Raw genomic sequence first — 24,169 nt, forward strand, 5'->3', positions numbered from 1 at the left:
GCCGTTGCATTGAATGGAAATTATGTTGAACACTAGGGTTTTGTTGCACAAAGAGAGGGGAATAACATGGTTATTGGAATCCTGAATAAAGCAAGCCTGCTTTCAGAAAAAAATATGTTCTATTACTTACTGAACACCCCTCGCATAATCTACTAAATCTAAATTCTGATGTCAGAAAACATAGTACCGTTTGTTGATTACTTCAAAAGTTTCCCCAGTCGTCGTTGCTTTGGATCGTCAGGCTTCGATAGTCACCAGCTATGTACTCCACACTGTGTGTTAATTAAGTCCGTATTATTATTTTTATGCTGTTAAAGACTTTAGATGGAGGAATGTTAAGTATCTGCATTACTTTGCAGTTTGAGACATTCATACTTCGGCCGGCCGAAGTGGCCGTGCGGTTAAAGGCGCTGCAGTCTGAAACCGCGAGACCGCTACGGTCGCAGGTTCGAATCCTGCCTCGGGCATGGATGTTTGTGATGTCCTTAGGTTAGTTAGGTTTAACTAGTTCTAAGTTCTAGGGGACTAATGACCTCAGCAGTTGAGTCCCATAGTGCTCAGAGCCATTTGAACCATTTGAACATTCATACTTCCAGCACTCACTATCATCCTACAGTCGAAGTCCTAAAGTCCGGGCTGAACTGCAGTAAACAGCAAAGGCTATCTTCGTTGACTGTAAACAAACAACTGAAAGATGCTGCTGCTTTCGCACGATGTCAGACGATATATCTATTTGCTGGTGACACTTCACCGTGGAAGTTTCGCAACTTTGGTCCTGCCATTGTATACAGCCCTTCCACAGTTAATGTGCAGCCAGCTGGGAAGCAGAAGAGGTACTGTGTTTACATTTACGGCAGAGGAGGGTGTATAAACTGGACGGTCATTGGCCAGCGATAAGCGCACGCGGGTGGCCGACATTCCGTTACAGTTGCTGCAGCGGTCAGTCCGAGGCCAGTGTCCACGAGGGAAAACGCCATGCTGCGCGTATGTTCTATCCTGCGTAGGGGCGCCGTCCCTTGCATTCGCCTTCCTCTCGGACGTCACCTTACGACGCAGTCATGGCTACAGAGTCTTTCTTCGAAGAACTCCGAATTTCCTGCACGTCACATTGGACCACGCGAGCGCCAACAGACCGAAATGCTGGAGCTCATTGGGTACAAGGTATTTCTACCATTTCATCTAGTTTAATTTTACACCACGGACCTGTTGGGCAATGGCAACCTGTATATCACTGGTCAGTTGATTGTTGAGACGTGGAACACTGAGGAGGAAGCTGTTTTCTGTGTTTAGTCAAATAAAGGCAGAGTCCATTTCTGCTACACACAGAACAGTAATTAACTACTGCTAGATCAGTGATTTCCAGATAATTTTGTTTTAAACTTTTTCCGATAGTGTTATGACTACATTCCTATTCAGATACACATTGCTCCGCAGATGCAATTAATTAATCCCTAATGTGTGTAACCGCGGGCGTCAGCCTACCGTAACGCCTCGAAGATCTATTCCAACCGACGACCCACGTGTGAGTTATTTCACGTTTGTGTAATAATTTTGACTTACACTGCATGTGAATCAAATCTGCAAGCACGATAACCTTCAATTGAAGCCACGGCAAACTTATCCGAAAGAAACGAATATGTTCGCATTACTGAAGAGCTGTTTGCTGTGGTGTATTAGTGCGCTACTGTTTCTCTACCCATATTGCTCAGAGCCATTTGATTCATTTGTTACTCTACCTGGAATTTCGTCGCTCCTACTGAGGTACATTTAATTAGAATCGATCGCCTCAGCGCCAGCGGACAATCGGTACACTACAGACATGTTCTAGAACTAAGTTTGAAAATGTCATGTACGAGGTCACACGTAAGAGAAATAAGATTGATGCTGCAAATTTGTACACTGTCCAGATATCTTCAGTTAGTGGTGTCGATTTCAAAGAAGGCCCCATTTGAACCACACACATCTGTATTCGTTCGGTTCACTCTTCAAAACATTTTTGTGTGTCTCTGTCTCGTAGGAATTCCTTCGTTTACATTTTCCAGCAGAGTGCAACAACATGCCTAAAAATAAAAAAAAATAAAAAAAATTACTCGTGCACTAGTGTTAAGACTGTTAGTAATTCGATCAGTCTGTTTTATTTTTTTGCCAAAGTGGTATTAGAGTCCATTACAAAAATAAGGCCTATTGCAAATGTGCACTGACATTGTTCCATAATTAACATTTTAACTCAAAAAATTAAAGCCTTTGACAGAAGACAGAAACGTTTTATCAATAATAAAATTGTGTATTACAAGTTTATACGTAAGAGGTTAACTACTGTTAATCCTTTGAGGCCAAGAATGTAAAAAAATTAATTTTCAAATTTTTCACAAAACGATCTTCATCTTCATAGTAAGGAAGGAGTAAAAGAAAAAGTTGGCAAAAAGTAAACAGTCAGTTATTTTAACGAGGTGGTTTAACTTTGGAAGCATTGGGACGTACAGTTTTCAATCACCCATCATTTCATGAACTATGTTTGAAAGCAATTTCGCGTTTTTCCTAGACATGATCCCACATCTCGAACATTCTATGAACACACAATGGTTCAAATGGTTCAAATGGCTCTGAGCACTATGGGACTTAACTTCTAAGGTCATCAGCCCCCTAGAACTTAGAACTACTTAAACCTAACTAACCTAAGGACATCACACACATCCATGCCCGAAGCAGGATTCGAACCTGCGACCGTAGCGGTCACAACACACAATGCCTAAAACAAATAATAGTCCTACATACCAACCAAAAAGGGACCTAAAATTTAATAAATTTTTATCAGAAGTACATACTGCTTCAGTGGTTTAATTTCGAAACCACTCATTAAATCAGCATATCATTTTAGTCTACGATAACTTTACATATACTTATTTTCACTGTCAATGATTTCCTCAACATGATCGCTATAAAAAAATCACACGTCACGATCTCCTACGTCCGCCCCGATAGCTGAATGGTCAGCGTGACGGACTGCCGTCCTAAGGGGCCCGGGTTCGATTCCCGGCTGGGTAGGGGATTTTCTCTCCGCTCAGGGACTGGGTGTTGTGTTGTCTTCATTATTATTTCATCCCCATCCGACGCGCAGGTCGTCCAATGTGGCGTTGAATGTAATAAGACCTGCACCAAGGCGGCCTGACCTACCCCGTAAGGCGCCTCCCGGCCAAAGACGCCAAACGCTCATTTCCGTTTCACAATCTCCTACAATCATAACACAATCTCCGCACCGACTGTCGCGTTTGACGCTGTAAGTGATTGCTACACTGCACTACATTCGTAAAAGTATCTCACTGTATCGCTAGGTACATGTCTTGCAATAGATCGCTAGTTTCACACTAAAGGCACTGCCATTCTAAAATAATAATAATATAATAATAAAAGAGTAATTTTTGGCAGAAAAATGGTTAATGGTGTTAACTCTTTTGATTAAATAGTCAGAGCTTAGAGATACGGTGGTACGAATGGGACTCATTAACGGAAACTGACTCTTAATAAAATACGGCTATCCTTATTTAGTTTGGAAATAGTCCTCTAATCAGGTATTTTACAAACAACAGTTCCGAATCGGTCCACTCAGTTCGTATCTATACTATGAACGGCTCGTTAAATACTTGAAAATAAAAGAAACGTATTCGGGTGGTTCTGAATGAATCTTTACTCTTCAGATTAGTATGAAGACGATTTTGTTGAACCGAGATCCTTAGCTGAGAAGGATATTTTGAATGAATCCATGCTGCCTGCATCTGTTAATTTTTAGTTTATATTCGTACTATTGCTTAATTTCTACCTCAGACCGTTTGTTAGTGCATAGACAAATTTTTTGCTATTTCATTATTAGACATTCTGGATGGCAAATATCGCCAATTGAGCGGAAGATACAATAGCACAAACGAAAGCGCGGACGACTACTTTCGTTGTGGCCTCTATGAGAAATCAGTAAGTGCGGGAACTCGCTGTGCGTGGCCAGATAACCGACTGCAGCGCTGCTGTGGCCATGTTAAAAATACTTGACTTCCTCAAAAGAGAAGTAAAAACACACGTCTCGCATATGCAGAACCAAGGGAAAGAATTATCTTCCTGCCGGTAACTGGGTGTGTAGGAATTAGGAGCAAAGATATATCTGACGCAACTGCCAAAGACGGCGGTATGAATAACACAGTGCAAGATATTCTTATCACCCTATATGTATTCATCTCGCTAACGAGGAGAAAAACTGAGGCAATGGGAACAAGAGTTGTACCAGCGACCAGCGAAGCCGAACATAGATGAAAAGGAATGGAGCTCGCAAGGCTCGGAAATTACCCAATGACCTACAGCGATCGTTTTAGATAAGAGGATCTAAGAGCATGCAATGCCTGCAGTTTCAACTCTGCCTATACGTCATACTTAAATTATATACGTTTTCATAACAAGAGAGCAGCTCTCGAATTTAACCGAAGATTTATCGTAAATTTTTTCTGGCTTCAACAAATGTTGCAAACATTTTAAAATTTGTTTTGAGGCAGAACTACTCCAAAGGTGTTAGAGAAGTGATTTAATGTACAACAAAGTAACTGGCTCAGTAATTTCTTTTATCAAGTGATCAACTAGTCTCATTAATATTCACTGCTGTTGTATGAGTATCTTCCATGACTTCTTAGTTTAATTCTAATATAAATTTGTTACTTGTTGATATATAATCGATGTCAGCCTCCCAACTTTCAAGGGTATTACTGTGGACTGATTCTAACCACCCACTGCAGTAGATGAGACAGTGATGACGTTTTAAGTGGCTGTAGAGGGCGAGAGATCGGCTATCCCTGCAGACTCAGTGTTGCCAACTTAGAGGCTCCCCCCCCCCCAAATTTAGGGGAGGGGACCCTGAGAGAAAGATAGAGAGCGCGCGAATGACAACGGTTGAGATCATGGACAGAAGAATGAAATAGAATCGGAATGGAATCAGTTGCAAAATAAGTCTTGGTCGAATGTAACCAACTCGGCTGAATTTTATACCGAGGCATTTCAAAATTGTGATTCAGCTGGAGAAAAGCGTATTGGAAAAATAGCCAAATTTTCAGTGACACTACTCGCGCTGCCAATATCAAACGCAAGTGTCGAACGTGTTTTTTCGTCGTACAGTGTAATTAAAAATATAATCTGTCTCTTGTAGTACTTTAGAGTATCATGATGATAAGATTTACATTGCAAAGAGACTGCGATTCGTATGTCAAATTCGTTCCATCCACTCGTTTGCTCGAATTATTCAACGTCAAAACGTATGATCACAAACGCACAGGCACTAGTAAAACGCAACGTGATACTCAAGCCTTTGACGAAATATTCGATATTTTGTAAGTCGAAATCGGAACACATTTTTATCACTCCCGAAATATTTTTGTTTCATGTTAAACTAGAATAATTGGCACTGTGCGTTATTTTTTCCATTATCATTCTTGTTTAAACTTTCAGATTTACTTAGCTCGAAGTTAGTTAACAAACAGCATCATTTCTTCCTACCCGAATGTTTTTTTATTAATAGTTCAATGTTTCTATCAAACTCAGATGCCTATTCGGAATTTTAGCGGGTTCGAAGGAAAATTCAGGAGGATTTCTAATTGATCCCAGGGGAAATGTTTTTTAGAAGTTTGCAACACTATGCAAACTGGCCCGAAGAGCCAGCCTTCATTGCTCTCCGAAACGTTGATACCACCAAATATTCTCTTAAAAGTTATCACAGTATCCACAGAACATTGCTTGTGAATAAATACTTCGTTCGTTTCAGTAAATGTATTCATATTCATGAAAGGCGTCGATAACATAGCCAATGACCACCCTAAACGGTAGTAATAATGATGCATCAAAATCAACACCTTTACCTTCACCACCACCACCACCACCAACAACAACAACAACAACAGTCTTGCTTTCACTGAGACAAGATGAAGTGGGTATAAATTTTATGGAAACGGCAGTACATTTTTCACTGACAATAGCAGTGAGGACAAGTAGCACTGGTGCAGTCTTAACGACCCACAGAAATCCATATCTGTTAAGTTCAAATAGTGATCTACACTGGTCTATCCATAGCCAATAAATTTTCATCCCGGAATCACTCGTCAGAAAACTATTACGTAATAGTGTGAGCTCATTAGCGTTCATACGCATTATCCACACCCTAAAAATCTGCTATGAAATTTCAACTTACTACAACAAGAGCCAAAATCGCTATGTGTAAAAGCCACGACCACGCTATAATTTTCCCATCTGCGAAACCATGATTTTTGTTGTTCCAAGAAACGGTGATTTGACCCTGTGCACTCCCAGGTAGCGCGTTAGGATTCGTCATTTTGACATGTAGTTTACAAGCAGCTTTCGGCTACGGGAGTCGATGACATCCCTTGTGCTGAGCAGAAAAAGACATGAAGTGTGAAATTCTCTCCTGAACGGAAAACTGGCGATCTGTTTGAAAGAAATTTTTAAGTCTAGGCAGTCACTGGACTTTAAAGACGTTTGAGCTACGAGGGTACACTGAGAAGTAATGCCTCCTATTTTTATACCAAACCCCTTATGGCTTTTTAAATAAGATGCGCGTAATTAACATTCTACATCTTTATTCTTCATGTCTACATATCTGAAGTCTTCTGCCACTAGAGAGCTCCGAATTCTAGCGTGTAACATGGCAGTGTGTAAAACGTAACTACGTCGGTGCGTGAAATCAGGGTGCTGTAATAGAGTTTCGAAATCGAAGAGTTCTTCCGCACATGCAGCACTTTCTCCTTCAGCATGACATACCACACAGGACCGTTGTGACATCTGCAACAATCCGACGCCTTGGATTCACAGTCCCGACTTGCCTCACACGATTATGATCCATTTCCAAAACACCATCTAGGACTTCCCTTTGATAGTGATGAAACGGTGCAAGCAGAGGAGAGGTGGCGGAGGTCAACAAAGTCAAACATTCTAGAGTGACAGTACAACACACTGTTCTCTCGTTGGGAGAAATGTGTTAGGCGCGAGCGTGACTGTGTTGAGAAATAAATATGTAGACACGAAAAACAAAGACGTAGAATGTTAATAACATTTGTTTTATTTAAAAAACTTTAAAGAGTTTTGCACATGAATTCGGAGGCATTACTTTTTACCAAGCCCTCATTTATGCAATATTTTCGGAAACACATCTCTTAGGGATCTCAAAGACAAAATCATGTTAAAGATCACGCTGTAACTAATCTTCTTCACGGGAAGAGAACAGGCGTGGAAAATCGTAACTAACATCTTCGCAGTGAAATCAGAACAATTAACTCTGGTATCCTTAAAATTACTGAAATCTTCCGAACAAAACAGTTAGCCTCGTGGCGCCCGATCGCCTCACCAAATTGGAAGGTCTGGTGTTTTATGATGTCTTTGTGGTAGATAACTCCGTCCTTGTTTACCATTCGGTAGGTGACGTCACTTTGTCTACATCACTATTATTTGGCAGTATCTTCTGTTAAATATAATGTTCCGGAAATGTGTGTCCCAAGATATCTCCTCGTGAGAGCCACCGTTCTTAACGGGCTACACGAAGAGATGCTGAATCTCTCTAGTAAATTCAGTATGGTAGAACGTTCCAAATCATAACGGTTACCGTGAGATTGATCAGTGGAACACGTAACTGACTATCTCACGCAAGCTCCATTGTTAGACTGTAAAATGCAACTGAATGGCACAGCTTCTAAAAACAGTTTCCTCTTTTTCGTCAGTATGCCCAAGATTAGAGCTAAGATAACTTCTCGTTGATGTTACTAAGCTGCAGTGGGGCACCAGAGGCTGCTACAAAATTTATAAATATTTTTATCCTGTAGTACTAAGAACTTCATTTTTATTTTTCTTCAGTGCTGTGCACACTTTATAAAATCTAGATTTAAACCCTTTACAAAACGTAATAACATAGCTGCATTTGAGTACAGGGTTAAGATGACTGAAATTGTCGTACTGTTACGTGGTATAAACATTGTGCGAAATCACAAAAGGGAACGATTAGTTACTAGAACCTTGTGTATAGCAATTGCCAGGTTTCATTAACTGATACTCGCATATTCTGTTGATTATTCAAGGTTATTGATTATAAAGCGCTTGTACGCCCTACTCTGCAATATAATTCGTATATGTGGAGAACATGTTGTTGGATACTGGACTGGGAAAGGACAAGTGGAGATGAAGGGCTTGTGTGGTTAGTGGCGGGCGGGGCGGGGGGTACGGGGTAGTTTTACACAAATGTTACAAAAATCGTACTAGGAGACGCCCATTTAAACAGACAAATTATTCAATGAAAAATAAAAATTAAGAATTTGTTAATACATATCAGAACCTGAAACAAAGTTTTCGTGGATATCTTAAAATTAGGCGACTTAAAATTTGCCCAGTAAAAGATAAAGTCTATGGCGCAAACCTGTGACCAGGCTTTTGGCCTGACTAAAGTCGTGGCATTAGGTGGGGAATGGTGACGGGCATATCGTCCCGGCTGTCGGTTACCCCAGAAAAGAACTTGCATAGCCACTAGTCCAAATTAAACAAGGTGAGCTATTCCTATGTCACGTTGTCTGAGAAACTCTCTCCAACAGATTTATCGACTTAAAGATTGTTGATTCAGATGAATGGGCTATGTGATCAAAAGTATTTGAATACCCCTATGTAATGAGGAATTGACCACAATATGTTGCGAGAGACAGACCTGCTAGTACAACAGGAGGCTGGGGGGGGGGGGGGGTGGGGGAGGGGTTATTGTGTTGTTAGTGGAGAAGAAGTAACAGCAGATTGGGTCGATCAGGATAGTTAAGTGGCTTCGAAAGTGTACTAGTCATTGGATACCTGAGTAACATTTCAACCTAAGTGACAGTTCAACCCTTCTAAAGCTGTACAAGTAGACTGTTGGAGATGCGATTGTGAAGTCGAAACGCGAGGGAACAACCATACCTAAACCAAGATCAGGCAGACATCGTATACTGACGGACAGGGTCCGTCGAATATTGTGGAGAGTGGTTGTAAAAAAAAAAAAAACACATGGAATCAGCGGAAGAAATCACTCGTAAGTTCCGAAGTGCTACCAGTGGTGGAGCTAGTACTCATTAAATCTGGGCAACGTTGGCATCAGTGTGACACACATGCGCTGGCTAAAGAATTTAATGAAGAGTTGCGCGTCTTTTCGTTGAACATTTCCGTCTTGCCGTCAATCATACTCGGTACGGATTTCAGTCTGCGAATACAAATAAATGTAATCATTTCTTTCTGTAATTTAAAAATTGAGTTTCAATCGAAAGAGACATGAAAAACACTTCGACCACCTATTAGCAAATTTGGTAATACAGGGTGTTACAAAAAGGTACGGCCAAACTTTCAGGAAACATTCCTCACACACAAAGAAAGAAAATATGTTATGTGGACATGTGTCCAGAAACGCTTACTTTCCATGTTAGAGCTCATTTTATTACTTCTCTTCAAATCACATTAATCATGGAATGGAAACACACAGCAACAGAACGTACCAACGTGACTTCAAACACTTTCTTACAGGAAATGTTCAAAATGTCCTCCGTTAGCGAGGATACATGCATCTACCCTCCGTCGCATGGAATCCCTGATGCGCTGATGCAGCCCTGGAGAATGGCGTATTGTATCACAGCCGTCCACAATACGAGCACGAAGAGTCTCTACATTTGGTACCGGGGTTGCGTAGACAAGAGCTTTCTAATGCCCCCATAAATGAATGTCAAGACGGTTAAGGTCAGGAGAGCGTGGAGGCCATGGAATTGGTCCGCCTCTACCAATCCATCGGTCACCGAATCTCTTGTTGAGAAGCGTACGAACACTTGGACTGAAATGTGCAGAAGTTCCATCGTGCGTGAACCACATGTTGTGTCGTACTTGTAAAGGCACATGTTCTAGCAGCACAGGTAGAGTATCCCGTATGAAATCATGATAACGTGCTCCATTGAGCGTAGGTGGAAGAACATCAAGACATCACCAACAATGCCTGCCCAAACGTTCACAGAAAATCTGTGTTGATGACGTGATTGCACAATTGCGTGCGGATTCTCGTCAGCCCACACATGTTGATAGTGAAAATTTACAATTTGATCACGTTGGAATGAAGCCTCATCCGTAAAGAGAACATTTGCACTAAAATGAGGATTGACACATTGTTGGATGAACCATTCGCAGAAGTGAACCCGTGGAGGCCAATCAGCTGCTGATAGTGCCTGCACACGCTATACATGGTACGGAAACAACTGGTTCTCCCGTAGCACTCTCCACACTGTGACGTGGTCAACGTTACCTTGTACAGCAGCAACTTCTCTGACGCTGACAAATGGTTCAAATGGCTCTGAGCACTATGGGACTTAACATCTATGATCATCAGTCCCCTAGAACTTAGAACTACTTAAACCTAACTAACCTAAAGACACCACACAACACCCAGTCATCACGAGGCAGAGAAAATCCCTGACCCCGCCGGGAATCGAACCCGGGAACCCGGGCGTGGGAAGCGAGAACGCTACTGCACGACCACGAGCTGCGGACGACGCTGACATTAGGGTTATAGTCAACTGCACGAAGAATTGCCTCGTCCATTGCAGGTATCCTCGTCGTTCTAGGTCTTCCCCAGTCACGAGTCATAGGCTGGAATGTTCCGTGATCCCTAAGACGACGATCAATTGCTTCGAACGTCTTCCTGTCGGGACACCTTCGTTCTGGAAATCTGTCTCGATACAAACGTACCGCGCCATGACTATTGCCCCGTGCTAATCCATACATCAAATGGGCATCTGCCAACTCCGCATTTGTAAACATTGCACTGACTGCAAAACCACGTTCGTGATCAACACTAACCTGTTGATGCTACTTACTGATGTGCTTGATGCTAGTACTGTAGAGCAATGAGTCGCATGTCAACACAAGCACCGAAGTCAACATTACCTTCCTTCAATTGGGCCAACTGGCGGTGAATCGAGGAAATACAGTACATACTGACGAAACTATATTGAGCTCTAATATGGAAATTAAGCGTTTCCGGACACATGTCCACATAACATCTTTTCTTTATTTGTGTGTGAGGAATGTTTCCTGAAAGTTTGGCCGTACCTTTTTGTAACACCTTGTATATCATAATAATTATATCATTCGAATGCTGTGTGCATTGACTGTCTGTGTGAAATAATCGCCAGAACGGCATACTGAATATACAAAATTTGTTTCAAGAATAACTGCCCGCAGTAATGTTCCTTTAGATTATCGTTCTAAAGAAAATGAGGTGAGTGATTTAAAATGGTTCAAATGGCTCTGAGCACTATGGGACTTAACATCTGTGGTCATCAGTCCTCTAGAACTTAGAACTACTTAAACCTAACTAACCTAAGGACATCACACACGGTGAGTGATTTAACTGCAGTATCTAGGTGTGCACGGTGAACATTTTGCATACGCGTACCCATTAAGGATAAATTTATATAACAATTATTACGAACGAAAAATTATAAACTACAATAATGTGATTAAAACGCATATACTAGAGGACCTGAAACGAAACTGGAAAGCAGAGGCATATTCTATGAAAAGTACGCTAAGAGATGGAACGGTTATCAAGAGCTGTGTCCAGCTGGCTCAGGCTACGGAACAAAGACGGAGCGCTAACATAAAACTGCTTGCATAATGAAGGCCGAGACTTCTTGAAAATCACTACTGACTCCATTTACACACTAGTAGCAGCAAACATCATAATACTTAGCGGTAATAAATCACCTGCATATCACCCTAGGTTCACCAAATAACTACTACTTCTAGCTCAAAGCTTTTGATCCTGGAATCAAAGTAACTGTACCTTTAGACTTAGATTCAGTGCTGTATGACAATCCAGGCGCTATTTTAATGCCTCGTTCAGTTTCCGAGTAGTACTGCCTACATTTCTGAAGCTGATGTAAGACCAGAATAGGATAATAATCACTCTAAATGAGCCTCTTAACATTTCGATCGTTTCACGTGCTATATCTGATTTTAGGATAACTTTAGCTAGGTATTACCCAATGGCGCTAAGCAGTATCTGATAGTGTTAAAGAACAGCTGCTATCATATCATGGCAATGTATGGCTAGATCTAAAGTGAAGAGCTTCTTTTTTATTTACTATCTTGAACTAGATCTTAACGCAGAGTAGTCGTTCTGCAAAACACCTTGCGGAGTAAGTCGCCTTGAATCGTGTGCTGTAATATCAAATGTGCAGTGGTATAGATAATCTAGTAATACTCGTTAAACAATCCGATGAGGCATTACTACAAACATAAGGGTTAAGTACCAGTAATGTTATCAAAATTAAGGCAAATATTGTGCTTTTACTGCCGGAAGGGCTGTTAGATCTATTTATAGTGTGCCAAATTAGTGATAATTATGTAGTGTACAGTATCTTCTCGCCCCACGACCTTTTATTTTTCATCCGGACTAACTTCATACGTCGAAAACTTTGTTTTTCTGTGTGTATTTGCTGCTAGTCCGCGGTACCATCTATTATCCATGACTGGCTTGCTGCCGACGTTTCTTCGCCACCGTGATTTAGGTAGTTTCGCTGGTTAAGTTTGCAGCGCTCTCCTAACAGATGGAATTTTTTCACTTTAACGTAAGTTTTGGATTCGGTAGAAGAGAGAGACCAGTGAACGTTGCTACCGGCCGGTGTTTCTCTCCGATCTACCAGTTCAAGTGACAAACCGTAAACTCAGTTAGCCCTGTGCGTAATATAACTGTCAAGTAAAGGTGTTTCATCACGGCAGTTTCACAGTAGCAGAGATAATGATCACCATCGAAGTATTTGTACATGCCACAGTGACCAAATACGAATTCTGACTCAGAATCTTGAAATGTGAAATGAATAAATGAAACACACATGCACTGACGGCCAGCGGCGAATGAGAATTATGCGCTTAAACCATCGTCACACGCCACGAGTTAGCTAACGTAACGTGGCGCTCGACGTGTTTATGACGTCACTTCCTGCTTGCGGGACTTTCTTACGAAATTAATAGAAATAATTTCTGTAATATTTCATAAAATGTAAATATAAGTATGCTCTCTGTCAGAAGAGAATTTATTCGATTTGATGAACTTTTATAAGCTGATGTCATTACTGACTGTGAGAATAAAGAACTAGCTGTGTTTCATAAAAACGGAATATTGACTGTGTCAAAAGATCGTTTTCTACGAGATAATTCATAAATTTTGAAAACAGTGTATGATCCAAAATCCCACTGCAAATCGACGCTAGTGATACGGGTCTGTAATTGAGCAGATTACGCCTACTTCCGCTCTTGGGTATTAGTGTGACCCGTGCAACTTTCCAGTCTTTAGTTATGGACTGTTGGAAAACTGTGACGGAAAAGTATCGAAGCATCTGAGATGTGGTGCTACAGAAGAATATTGAAAATTAGGTGAACTGGTAAGGAGGTTCTCCGCAGAATCGCCGAGAAAAGTAATATGTGAAAAACACTTGCAAAAAGTAGGAACATAATGATAGGGCATCTGTTGAGAAATGTGGGAATAACTTCCATGATACTACGAGGAGCTTTAGAGGGAAAGAACCGTAGAGGAAGGCAGATATTGCAATACAGTCAGCATATAACTGTGGACGTCGGTTGCAACTGCTATTCTGAAATAGAAAGTTCAGCACAGGAGAGTAATTCATGGCGGGCCGCTCAAACCAGTCAGAAGACCGATGACCCAAAAACTAAACGGTATGGATCTTTTGTCTGTATATGACTGTCAGCATCATCTGAGAGGAACCTGATTGGTGTACAATGTGGACCGGAAGACTTGCCCTTATTAAGCGGTTTAAGCTACTTAGATACATCGAGGATATCTACTTCTAAGTTGTGTTGTCAACTGTTCTTAATTCGAATTCTTTGATATTTACCTGTCGCCTTTGGTGAGGGAATATCGGAAAACAGTGTTTTGCAACTCCATTTCATTTGGTATAAATGTCTTAACTGTTGTCGATACTATTTCATTGAATCCAAGCAACATCTGGTCCACGCCTGCATATTTGGTTTGGATAGAATGGAGACTGTCTCTCAGGAAGTCATCAGGCGAATTTTTATCTGCTTTTTTAAATAGATATTATGCATTTACTTGTGTCGTATCCGTCATGAGGCTCCTTGTTTGCTGAGGATTTTGTTGCTAAGAGGTCAAGTATGTAATTTTCGGGGAAAGCATTTTAGTTCGATTTCGGTCGATATTTTATGCCTACCATCGACTTTAAACGTGTATTTTTGCGACATATCGAAAGTAGTTTGAAGTTATCACCAACTAGAATTGTTTGGTGGGAGGTGGTGCACCTACTTGAAATAGGATACACCACAACCATCACCAATTCACAAACGATATGGTATGCTTTGCTGTACTGCTTCAGGGCCGGAAGCTCTCGACTAACTGAACTGGTGTATGGCGTAGGTGAACGAATCCGAGGGAAGAGATGCTAACTCATTGTGGATCGGCCGGTAGCGGTGAAGGGATAGACGATATATGAAGCGATATTGTACACAAGAACAATGACGAACGTAATACTTGGGTCAGAATATCGGGAGTACGAGAAAGAAGTTAGTTTTGCAAATAAAATAATGAAATAGTGACATTCGACGAAGTATCTGACACGATTAACGAAAGTTGTGCAATTAGTAAAAATTGGAAATTTGTGGTAAACTGCTGAGGTCATCGGCCCCTTGGCTTACACACTACTTAATCTAACATAAACTAACTTACGCTAAAGTCAACACATACACCCATGCCCGAGGGAGGATTCGAACCTCCGACGGGGGTGCAATTAGTAGGCCTACTAGTTTTACATATTAACAGTTGGCATCGACAAAGAAGAAAATAATAACTTACAACTCGAAACGAATAACTGTGTTTCTTCTTTCACTTAATAATTTTCCCATAAAACGTCACTATGCGTAGATCGGTGCACTCAACCAGGGCTCGCCGCCATCTTGAAGGCAAAACAGAGCACATTATTGGCATGCTCCGAAAACCATCTTTTCGAGCGTAGAAGACTCGTTACGACACACTTTTAAAATAAAGACTATGGTAGTCAGTGCTCAAGAATAAACACTGTATTACGCAGACCCTTTCACAAACGTTTTACTGTGGATTGAGATCGTACAAAAATTAATATTGTTGCGCAAATAACAGTGAAAAACTGAGATTTACGGGATCATAAACATTAATAGACAGTTCTTATACGACAGAACAAACACTCAAAAAGTGCTGCATTTCGTTAACTAAATTACGAGTGCCAATAAACCAACCACGAGTATCGTGCATGCACGTCTTAACGTTCCCACTAGCTATACAGCGGTTGCAGTACACTGACCGGTGTCCAGCTATTAAACGAAATAATGAGGTACGGTTTACATAATTCAACAGTTTTCAGGAACCTCAATCTTAAAAAAGATAATGTATCTTGAAGACTTCCTCTGGAATACATTGAAAAAGGCACGACATGTATGGATACGCATCTTTCTCTGACGACCAGTACAGAAACGTTCTATTGGCTGCATGGGTTTATCAGCGGCATATAATGAAATTGAGTTTCACAAGACCACCATTGTCGTCCTGCACACAGAGCAGGAAGAGGACAATGAAGATGACATCTATGTCGATGGGGAGGTGCAGTGTTGATATTCTTCAATACTTGTTCTTGAAAAATTTTGTGACAGTGAATAATATGAAGTAATAGTTCCGATGGGATGAAACATACTAAAAATTATAAGTTCTATTTTTTGTTCAAAAGAAACACTAAGAAGATGCAGCAGGTCTTCTGAAGAGTCTGCCTACACTACGCCTGTCCGCCCTCTGTTAGGGAACTGCTGTGCACTACTTGACCCTTACCGGAAGGGACTGATAGAGGAGATCGGAAAAGTTCAATGAAGGTCAACTCGTTTTGTATTGTCGCGAAATAGGGGCGAATGTGTTACCGACATGATACGCGAGTTGGGGTGGCAATCATTAAAACAAAAGGCGTTTTTCGTTGAGGCGAAATCTCTTCACTAAATTCCCATCTCCAACGTTCTCCTCTGAATGCGGAATGCGGAAATATGTTGCTGACACTCACCCGCATAGGGAGAAATGATCACTGTAAAAAATAAATAAATAAATAAATAAATAAATAAACCAGAGTTTGCACGGAAAGATTTAAATGTTAGTTTTTCCCATGCGCTCTAAAAGAGTGGAACGGTAGAGAAATAGTGTGTAGGCGGTTCTATGAACCCTCTGTCAAGTACTTAAATGTGAACTGCAGAGCATTCGTGTAGATGTAGAAGTTTCCAGAATAAATGTGCAAAGGCTACACAGTTTGTAACAGGAGACACATCTGTTATTCACCACTTTCATTAGATCTACACTGGTAACTATTAACACTCCAACACAATGAAGGCTGTATGCAACAAACGTCATCTGCAGTATAATACGGTATATGCTTGGATATGCAAGTGATAAGTAGTTCAACACAGCTACACAAAGTCTCTAGGAGTAACACCATTTAAATTCTTTATATAAGGACGATATTATGTAGCGGTTTTCTCATTCACAGATAGTACGTTTCTTTTCTTTCTGAGAAGATCGTGTTATGCCTCATGTCAGAAGAAGAAACGTCTATCAATGTTTGTAGGAATTCGACAGAGGCTAGATTGCTCCCTATCAAGTCTGTGGTTTGTCATTCTGCGACATTTCAACTCCAGGCAGAATAGCAAATAACGAAATTTTACTTACAGTGCGCATACAGTACAGTAGGAAGAATTCATAATGTAATTTATAGATGGTTTGGGGTATACAAAGTGCGAAATTTAGTACATAGAAATTCCACCTGTGGTAGCAACAATGGCGTTAACACGGCTCAGCATGTAGTGGAACAGAATTCCGATGACGGATACAGGTACTTCATTCGATGCTGCTTCCACTCGGTGCCGAAGTTCATTAATCATATTGACTGGCGAGTGGTTTGCGTGCAAGTCTCTCGTCACCCCGTCACCAAATGTTTTGCGTGGGTGAGAAATATGGATGACGTGCTGACCAGGGCCTCTGTATCGAAGTACATCAGGACAACACGGGTGACATGGAGTCTTGCGTTCCAATAACATATTGGAGAACTCTGAGACAGGGCGCTGCTACCGTCAGAAATGTAATGACTGCTGTCCAGATTCACTGAACGAGGTGCAGTGGTTGTCACACTGGACAAGCATTCGGGAGGACAACGGTTCAAACCGTGTCCGGCCATCCTGATTTAGGTTTACCGTGATTTCCCTAAGCCGCTTCCAATGATAGGGAACGGCCGATTTCCTTCCCCCAACTTTCCCTCACCCGATGGGACGGATGGCCTCGCTATTTGGTCCCCCCCCCCCCCTCCCCCCTCCCACCCCACACACAAATCAATCAATCAACCAACCATCTGTCCAAATTCTCGCTTGTGCGAACTAAACGTATACATGATTGATTGACAATTCGTACAGTAAACAATTTTGAGTACAGGTGTTAAAATTATTAAATATAAAACTGAGTGAAAAGTTAAATAGTTCGCTGCAGCTGTATTTATTCAAGTCCATTATAGACCCACACAACCGATTTACCAAATTTTAAGTTACATCTTCTGATGTATATAAATGCTATGTCATATGGTGTGGGGGGTAGTTACAGAATACCGCAGAGTAACTGTTGGCCTGGCTAGGCAAAGTTCTCAGCCCTCCTCAATTGATAAAAAAAACATCAACTGATTAAAAGCCATCATCTATGATGAATGTCATGTCTGTGTTAAAATCGCGAACTGTCATCACTTTACTTATTGAACCACGTGACGTAGCATTCATATATGCCAGAAGATGAACTTAAAAGTTGCGAAATGGGCTGTGTGGATCTATAATTGACTTGAATAAATACAGCTACAGCGGACTATTGGACCTTTCATTCAGTTTTATATTTAATAATTTTAATACTTGTATTAAAAAACTATTACTGTGTGAACTGTCAATCATGCATAACTATTTTAGCTGTGATTGCCACAGTTTTAAAATTATGTGTAAGGAACTAAAGGTGTCATTGTTATGTAACCAATGGCTTCCCATACCATCAAGGAAGCTGATAGTCTCCTGTGACAGTGAGACTTGTGTTCTGGCAACGATCGCTCTGCTCGGAGCCTCCACACGCACATGCTCACTGTGACGTTGTACTTAGAAGCAGGACTCGTCTGAAAAGACACCATGATGTCACCCTTTTGTTCAGTGCTTTTGTTGTGTACAGTACACTATTGTCAGCTCACGTGTCTGCTGCTGAGTAAAGGGCAGCCGTAGCAGTGGTCGCCGTGCTGACAGTCCGTGGTGCTCCAGACGTTGTCGCACTGTTCGTGTGGATGCTTGTCTTGCTACAAACAAGCCTATTCCACGGCTCAAGCCAAGTCAGATGAGTGTACAATCCTGCACCGCCGAGTGAAGAAAGTATCCTCTAGGGCGCTAGTAGCGCGGGTCCGTTGAGTACCTGCATGGCGTTAAGTATGATCCTCCTCAATCCGACGGTTCCAATTCGCAAGACAGTTGTGGGACCCCGACGAAAGTGACAGGCAATATCGCGGAATGATAAACCGAAGGCTCGACAGGTCGTGATACTTTCGCTGTTGAATTTCGACTCGTTCTGGTACATATTCCTTTTTACACTATCTTTCACACATCTTACACAGTTGTTTTTCTTACTCTTTCTTGTCACAAACAACATTTAGACGTGATTGCTGAATAAGAAACCTGATGCATAATCTTTTCTTATATTGGGTGGTCAGGAACAGTCTGGGAAGCTTGGGCGGGTGTTGCAGGGTAGTTTGTGCTGAAAATATTTAAGAAAAGAATTCTATACGTTGCTTCGTTTCAGAGTTAATTAGCATTGATGTTAGCCAATCAGGCCGCTGCGGGCGCAAATTCAAGCGCCCCCCCCCCCCCCCCCCCTCGAGACGGTGTTGCCAAACGTGTTCTTCGATTGGTTTGCGAAAACTGAGCAAGAGAGCGATACAAAAATTGGACATGGGGCGGTAGCAAGGATCGAACCCGAGCCAAAGTCTGAACAGTCCCGTGCGCTACCACCTACACCATGGGAACAACGGACACTAACTCTATCTGGCGGGCGGCTTGAATTCGCGCGCAGAACTGCCTGATTGGCTGACTTCAGTACTAATTAGCGCGGAAACGGGCAAACGTATAGAATTTTTTTGTTAACAGCCTCCGCTGCAGCACTCTTACAAGCTTTGCAGACTGTTTCTGACCACCCTGTATTCAGACCGTAAATGGCGTTACTTGTAAGTCCTACCTACTCTGTGCTGAAATGCTAATCATTTGCACATACGTCTCATAGTATTGCAATTTTTAATGACCAGCAGGGAACTGCCAGTCGCTCTGTCCTTAGCTGAGTATGAGAAGGTATTAAATTGCCTTATACAGCGTTAGTAAAATGGCACTAAGCATGAAACAAGAAACAGTAACAGCTATCTGAAATTTTAAGTAGTTAACTATAGTTTCATATGTTGCTATGTATCAGGTTAATTGTTAAAATAAAATTTTATTATTATTCGTCTGGAGATATAAACGAATGTACATGATTATAGTTTCTAATTTTAGTTTTTCAAAACACAGCAGTGGATATTTATTCTTTTTTCCGAAACTGAAACACTGCAAATATCTCATTCGAACTTTTAACTGTGTGGTTATATAGTGTCTCATACAAATGTTCTACATCGATCCTCTCGTATTCGCAATAATATTTCATTACTTCTCTACTCATATAAGTAATGTGTAAAATATTGTACAGTGCTTGGCGGAGGACACTTCCCACTCATTTAGCCACTCCCTGCTCCACTGCATTTGTGTATATTTCTCTCCATTCGCATCCCAATCTCTTACACTGCCCTAATGTGCTCTAGGCGAGAGAAAAAATGCATGCAGTAGTACTGTTACAGTCTAGTTCAGATAGCAGCTCTGTAATTGGTCGCCTGTTGCCGCATTTTTAGCCCCGGGGTGCCTCTAGCTGGGATGTGTGAAAGTTGTGCACGGTGAAATTTGCGTCCATACAAAAATCTTAAATTTGCGCCCAGTATTTCTGGACGCAAAGTTTCGCTGAAGCCTCTATTACACTGTAAAAGATATATGTCAAATATCTTTCATAAAAGATGTTTTATATTATCTTTTCGCTACTGGAATACTTTCATCATATCGTTTGTAAAAGTTAGAGCGTGATCCCAGTTTTTATAATAGATTTGTCAAAGAACTTTGTGTAATACGGGCCTAAGTCACGGCCTACCTGCACTCCGAAAGTCCTCGTCAGCCCCAGTGAGTATGATGATACGCTCGGCTGAGCCAGGTGCTGCCGTTCACTTGTGCTGGAGTAGGCTGATGCAAAATGAGAGGGCCTGCAGCCCCGTCCGACCTGCATCAACGCCACCATGCAAATGACCAAGTAGTAGCTGTCGGAAGAATGATCGACATGACGTTCTACGATATGCCCTCTTACATATTAGTCAATGAAAATACTGTTGCACCTGGGAGTGAGGACGCTTCGGTCGGTTTATCGTGAGTTTTTATCGCGATGTTTCACGAGACACTCTGAACCACTTGATAGTATATGCACCACTGTCTTGAAATCATTCACAGTGCGATGCGTTCCCCTTAGTTACTACTGTACTTGTTTACTGCAACGTCACCGAGTGTTTCAGATGACGGCAACGGGAGGTCAAGTTCAATAAAATCGTAGTCAGGTGGTACGCATATTGCAATTGTTCTAGTTTTAGATTTGAAATCCTACTGTTCTTTGTATGATGCGTACTGTCCTCATATGGAAACTAGTATTATGCATTTTTAACACCTTAAAAAACAAGCTTCCAGGCAGACTGAAACTGTGTACCGGACCGAGACTCGAACTCGGTGCATGTGCCCTTTGTGGGCAAGTGGTCTATCGATTGCGCTACCCAGGAACGACTCCTGACCCCTCCTCACAACTTTACTTCCGCCAGTGCCTCATCTCTTACCTAAACTTGCAGGACTAGCACTCCTGGTCGTGAGCCGTGCTCGGGTAGCTCAGTCGGTAGAGCATTTACCCGCGAAAGGCAAAGCTCCCGAGTTCGAATTTAGGTCCGGAACACAGTTCTAATTTGTCAGGAAGTTCCGTATCAGCGCATACTCCGGTGAAGAGCGAAAATTTCACTCTGGAAACATCCCCCAGGCTGTGCCCAAGCTATGTCTACGCAATATTCTTTCGGGGTGCTAGTTCTGAAAGATTCGCAGCACAGCTTCTGCGAATTTCACGAGGTAGGAGATGAGGTAGTGGCGGAAGTAAAGTTGTAAGGAGGAGTCGTGAGTCGTTCTCCAGTAGCTCTGCCGGCTCGGTAGCTCAGCGGGTTCTGTCAGAGGGCTGAGTGAATAGATCAACGATGAACTTGAACAAGCATCATGGGACGTCCGCCCCGAACAAACACAACGACTATGAACGAACAAAATGAGACAAAAAAAGTCGGTAGAGCACTTTCCCCCACAAGGCAAAGATTCAGAGTTCTAGTATCGGTCCGACACACAATTTTAATCTGGCAGCAAGTTTCGTATCAGCGTGCACTCGGCTGCGGAGTGAATATTTATTTATTGACATTAAAATTAAGTCCTGTGATGCATACTGCGTCATATTAAAATATATTTTACATAATACACGATTTTATGTTTTCCTCTTGGCGGTAATGATATGGATGATTGTGATTATAAAGAAAACTGTTTTCGTGTTTTGAAGTCACGAGTAGAGAACGTGCACACGTAGCGCTAGGAGAAGCTGTGTATAACTTATGTGACCTATACTCTTCCTTTCAGTTAGTGTGATAACACATATATATTACATGTACAATATGATGATCCATGGGTAAGGATCAATTCTATGTTTATTTCCGAGTATGCCGTTTCATGTAGAAATGATAAGAGTTTTAAATTTCATCTTTCCAATTTTGTTTTTATGTTATCCGTTGCAGTTTCCGAACATCTGGTCGTAAGTAAAAATTTTGTGATTGTGTCAGACAGAAAGAAAATAAATTATGGTCACTTCCGGTTGTGAAAATTTTCTGTTTACAAATCTCGTTCGAGCACTCCAGTGCTCTTGGTAAGTACCCCACGTAAGAGCCCCCGGCTCTTCTACATACCTGCAAGTTGCGGAGTTCGAATAGGGGAATAACTGGAGCCTTTAGTCGACCGGTCCTGGGTGCAAATTTCACTGGGTGTAAATTACAGGACACCCCCTGGCTGTCCACGGATGGGGGGCTGGTTTGACTCCTGACGTACAGGGGTTGACAAAAATATAACACCGAGCGCAGTTCCTGCAAAATAGTGGTAAGTTCAGATAACGATGATGGAGATGAATAACGTTCACGAATTCTTTTCTCCAAACTGGACCACAAAGACACAATAATATCGAGATCTGGTGACTGTGGCTACCATGGGACATGCAGCCATTCATCCTCGTGCTCAAAACCAGTCCTGGGTAATACGAGCTGTGTAAACATGAGCCCTGCCATTTTAGAACACAGCGTTATCGTTGGGGAACAAATCATTGCATCATGAGATACACCTGATCAACCAAAATGGTCACATGATCCTTGGCAGTAATGTGACATTGCACAGCAACCATGGGACCCAAGGAATACCACGATATGGCTGTTCAAATCGACACTGCAGCCCCGCCTTGTCCACTCGTGGGACGTAAACTCAGTCATAAGTTCAAAATAGTATGCAACAAGACTCATCTGACCAAATGCTCGATAATACAGATTTTATGGCTTCGGCACCACGTTTTACTGTTACTGGCATCTGCATCACTGACGAGTAGGTCTGGAATTCTAGCTCGCCTTGAAATTCCCTGCTTCTGGAGCTCGCCTCGTGTTGGTTTGGTGCCAGCAGAGGTCCCGTGTGCGACATTCAGTTCTGTAATGACTTTTTCAGCTATAGTTCTCTTAATTTTTGTCACAATCCTCTTCTGTTACCGTCTATCACGATCACTCATTACATAGTTTCGTCCTCGTGACTGAACGCATGATGTTTTCCCGCTTTCCTTGTCTGCGATATAAATCTTAAAACACTAAACGCTTCGGCTACGTTGGTTACGGAAGTACCCACCATACAAGCAGCAACTATTTTTCCAGATTCGAATTCATTTCGTTCCAGAATAACTCATAACTGCACAAACCACTGTTCTAACCACGACTGACACTCTGAATGTGTTGAGGACATTGCACGGGAGCCTATCGTGGTCAAATAAAACAGTACAACCTGCAGGCTTGGTTATCAAAAAAAAAAAAAAAAAAAAAAAAAAAAAGCTCTGAGCACTATGGGACTTAACTTCTGAGGCCATCACCCCTAGAACTTAAACTACTTAAACCTAACTGACCTAAGGACATCACACACATCCATGCCCGAGGCAGGATTTGAACTTGCGACCGTAGCGGTCGCGCGGTTCCAGACTGTAGCGCCTAGAACCGCTCGGCCACTCCGGCCGGCACTTGGTTATCATCTGCATTTATGTTCAGGTATGCATTTCTCTGTTTTTCTACATTTTTGTCCAATCCCTGTATCTACTCAGTTTCAATATTACCCTGAGCCTTAACTAGTTTAAAAAATGTTTTAGCGGTGCTGTTATTAGTTAGCCGACTCGTCGACTCTGCGTTGTGTGAGGGAGCCTGTTCGGAAACAGAGGTGTACCTTCCGTCGCATGACAAACCACCGTAAGCTGGCAGTCTCTCCTAGCTCAGGTCTATCATAGCCTACTCTATTACCTGTTATCCTCCTACTCTTCCAATAAATTGTTATTAACACCTCTTATGGTTGTCTCATGCCAGTTTTCTTACGCCCTCTTTGTTTGTGATTTAAAATTTGTTTCTCACATGTTTCTGGTATATCCAACATGGAGGGACCAATGACCAAAGTAATTTGGGCCCTTAAACTCCTAAATCCATCAGTCATCCACCAGCTCTCTAAATATATCCAGCAGGCTTTTGCGAGAACGTCACTTTTCTTTCGATTATTACTATTGAAGTTTCTTGAACATCTGTTTACACTTTTTTTTTGACAGAGATACCAAGCTTTTAAGATC

General features: G+C 41.7%; 1 protein-coding gene across 1 annotated transcript in view; it reads left to right on the forward strand.

Annotated features, from left to right (window-relative positions):
- Positions 1-733: 733 nt before the first annotated feature.
- Positions 734-24,169, forward strand: part of LOC126470350 (glycine dehydrogenase (decarboxylating), mitochondrial) — a 288,221-nt gene continuing 264,785 nt past the window's right edge. Inside the window, exons 1-2 of the mRNA XM_050098138.1 lie at positions 734-833; positions 929-1,161. Coding sequence (XP_049954095.1) covers positions 806-833; positions 929-1,161 — 261 coding nt within the window. The 5' untranslated portion in view covers positions 734-805. The remainder of the gene's footprint in view (positions 834-928; positions 1,162-24,169) is intronic.

Source organism: Schistocerca serialis, chromosome 3, assembly GCF_023864345.2.
Source record: "Schistocerca serialis cubense isolate TAMUIC-IGC-003099 chromosome 3, iqSchSeri2.2, whole genome shotgun sequence".
NCBI classification, from domain to species: Eukaryota; Metazoa; Arthropoda; class Insecta; order Orthoptera; family Acrididae; genus Schistocerca; species Schistocerca serialis.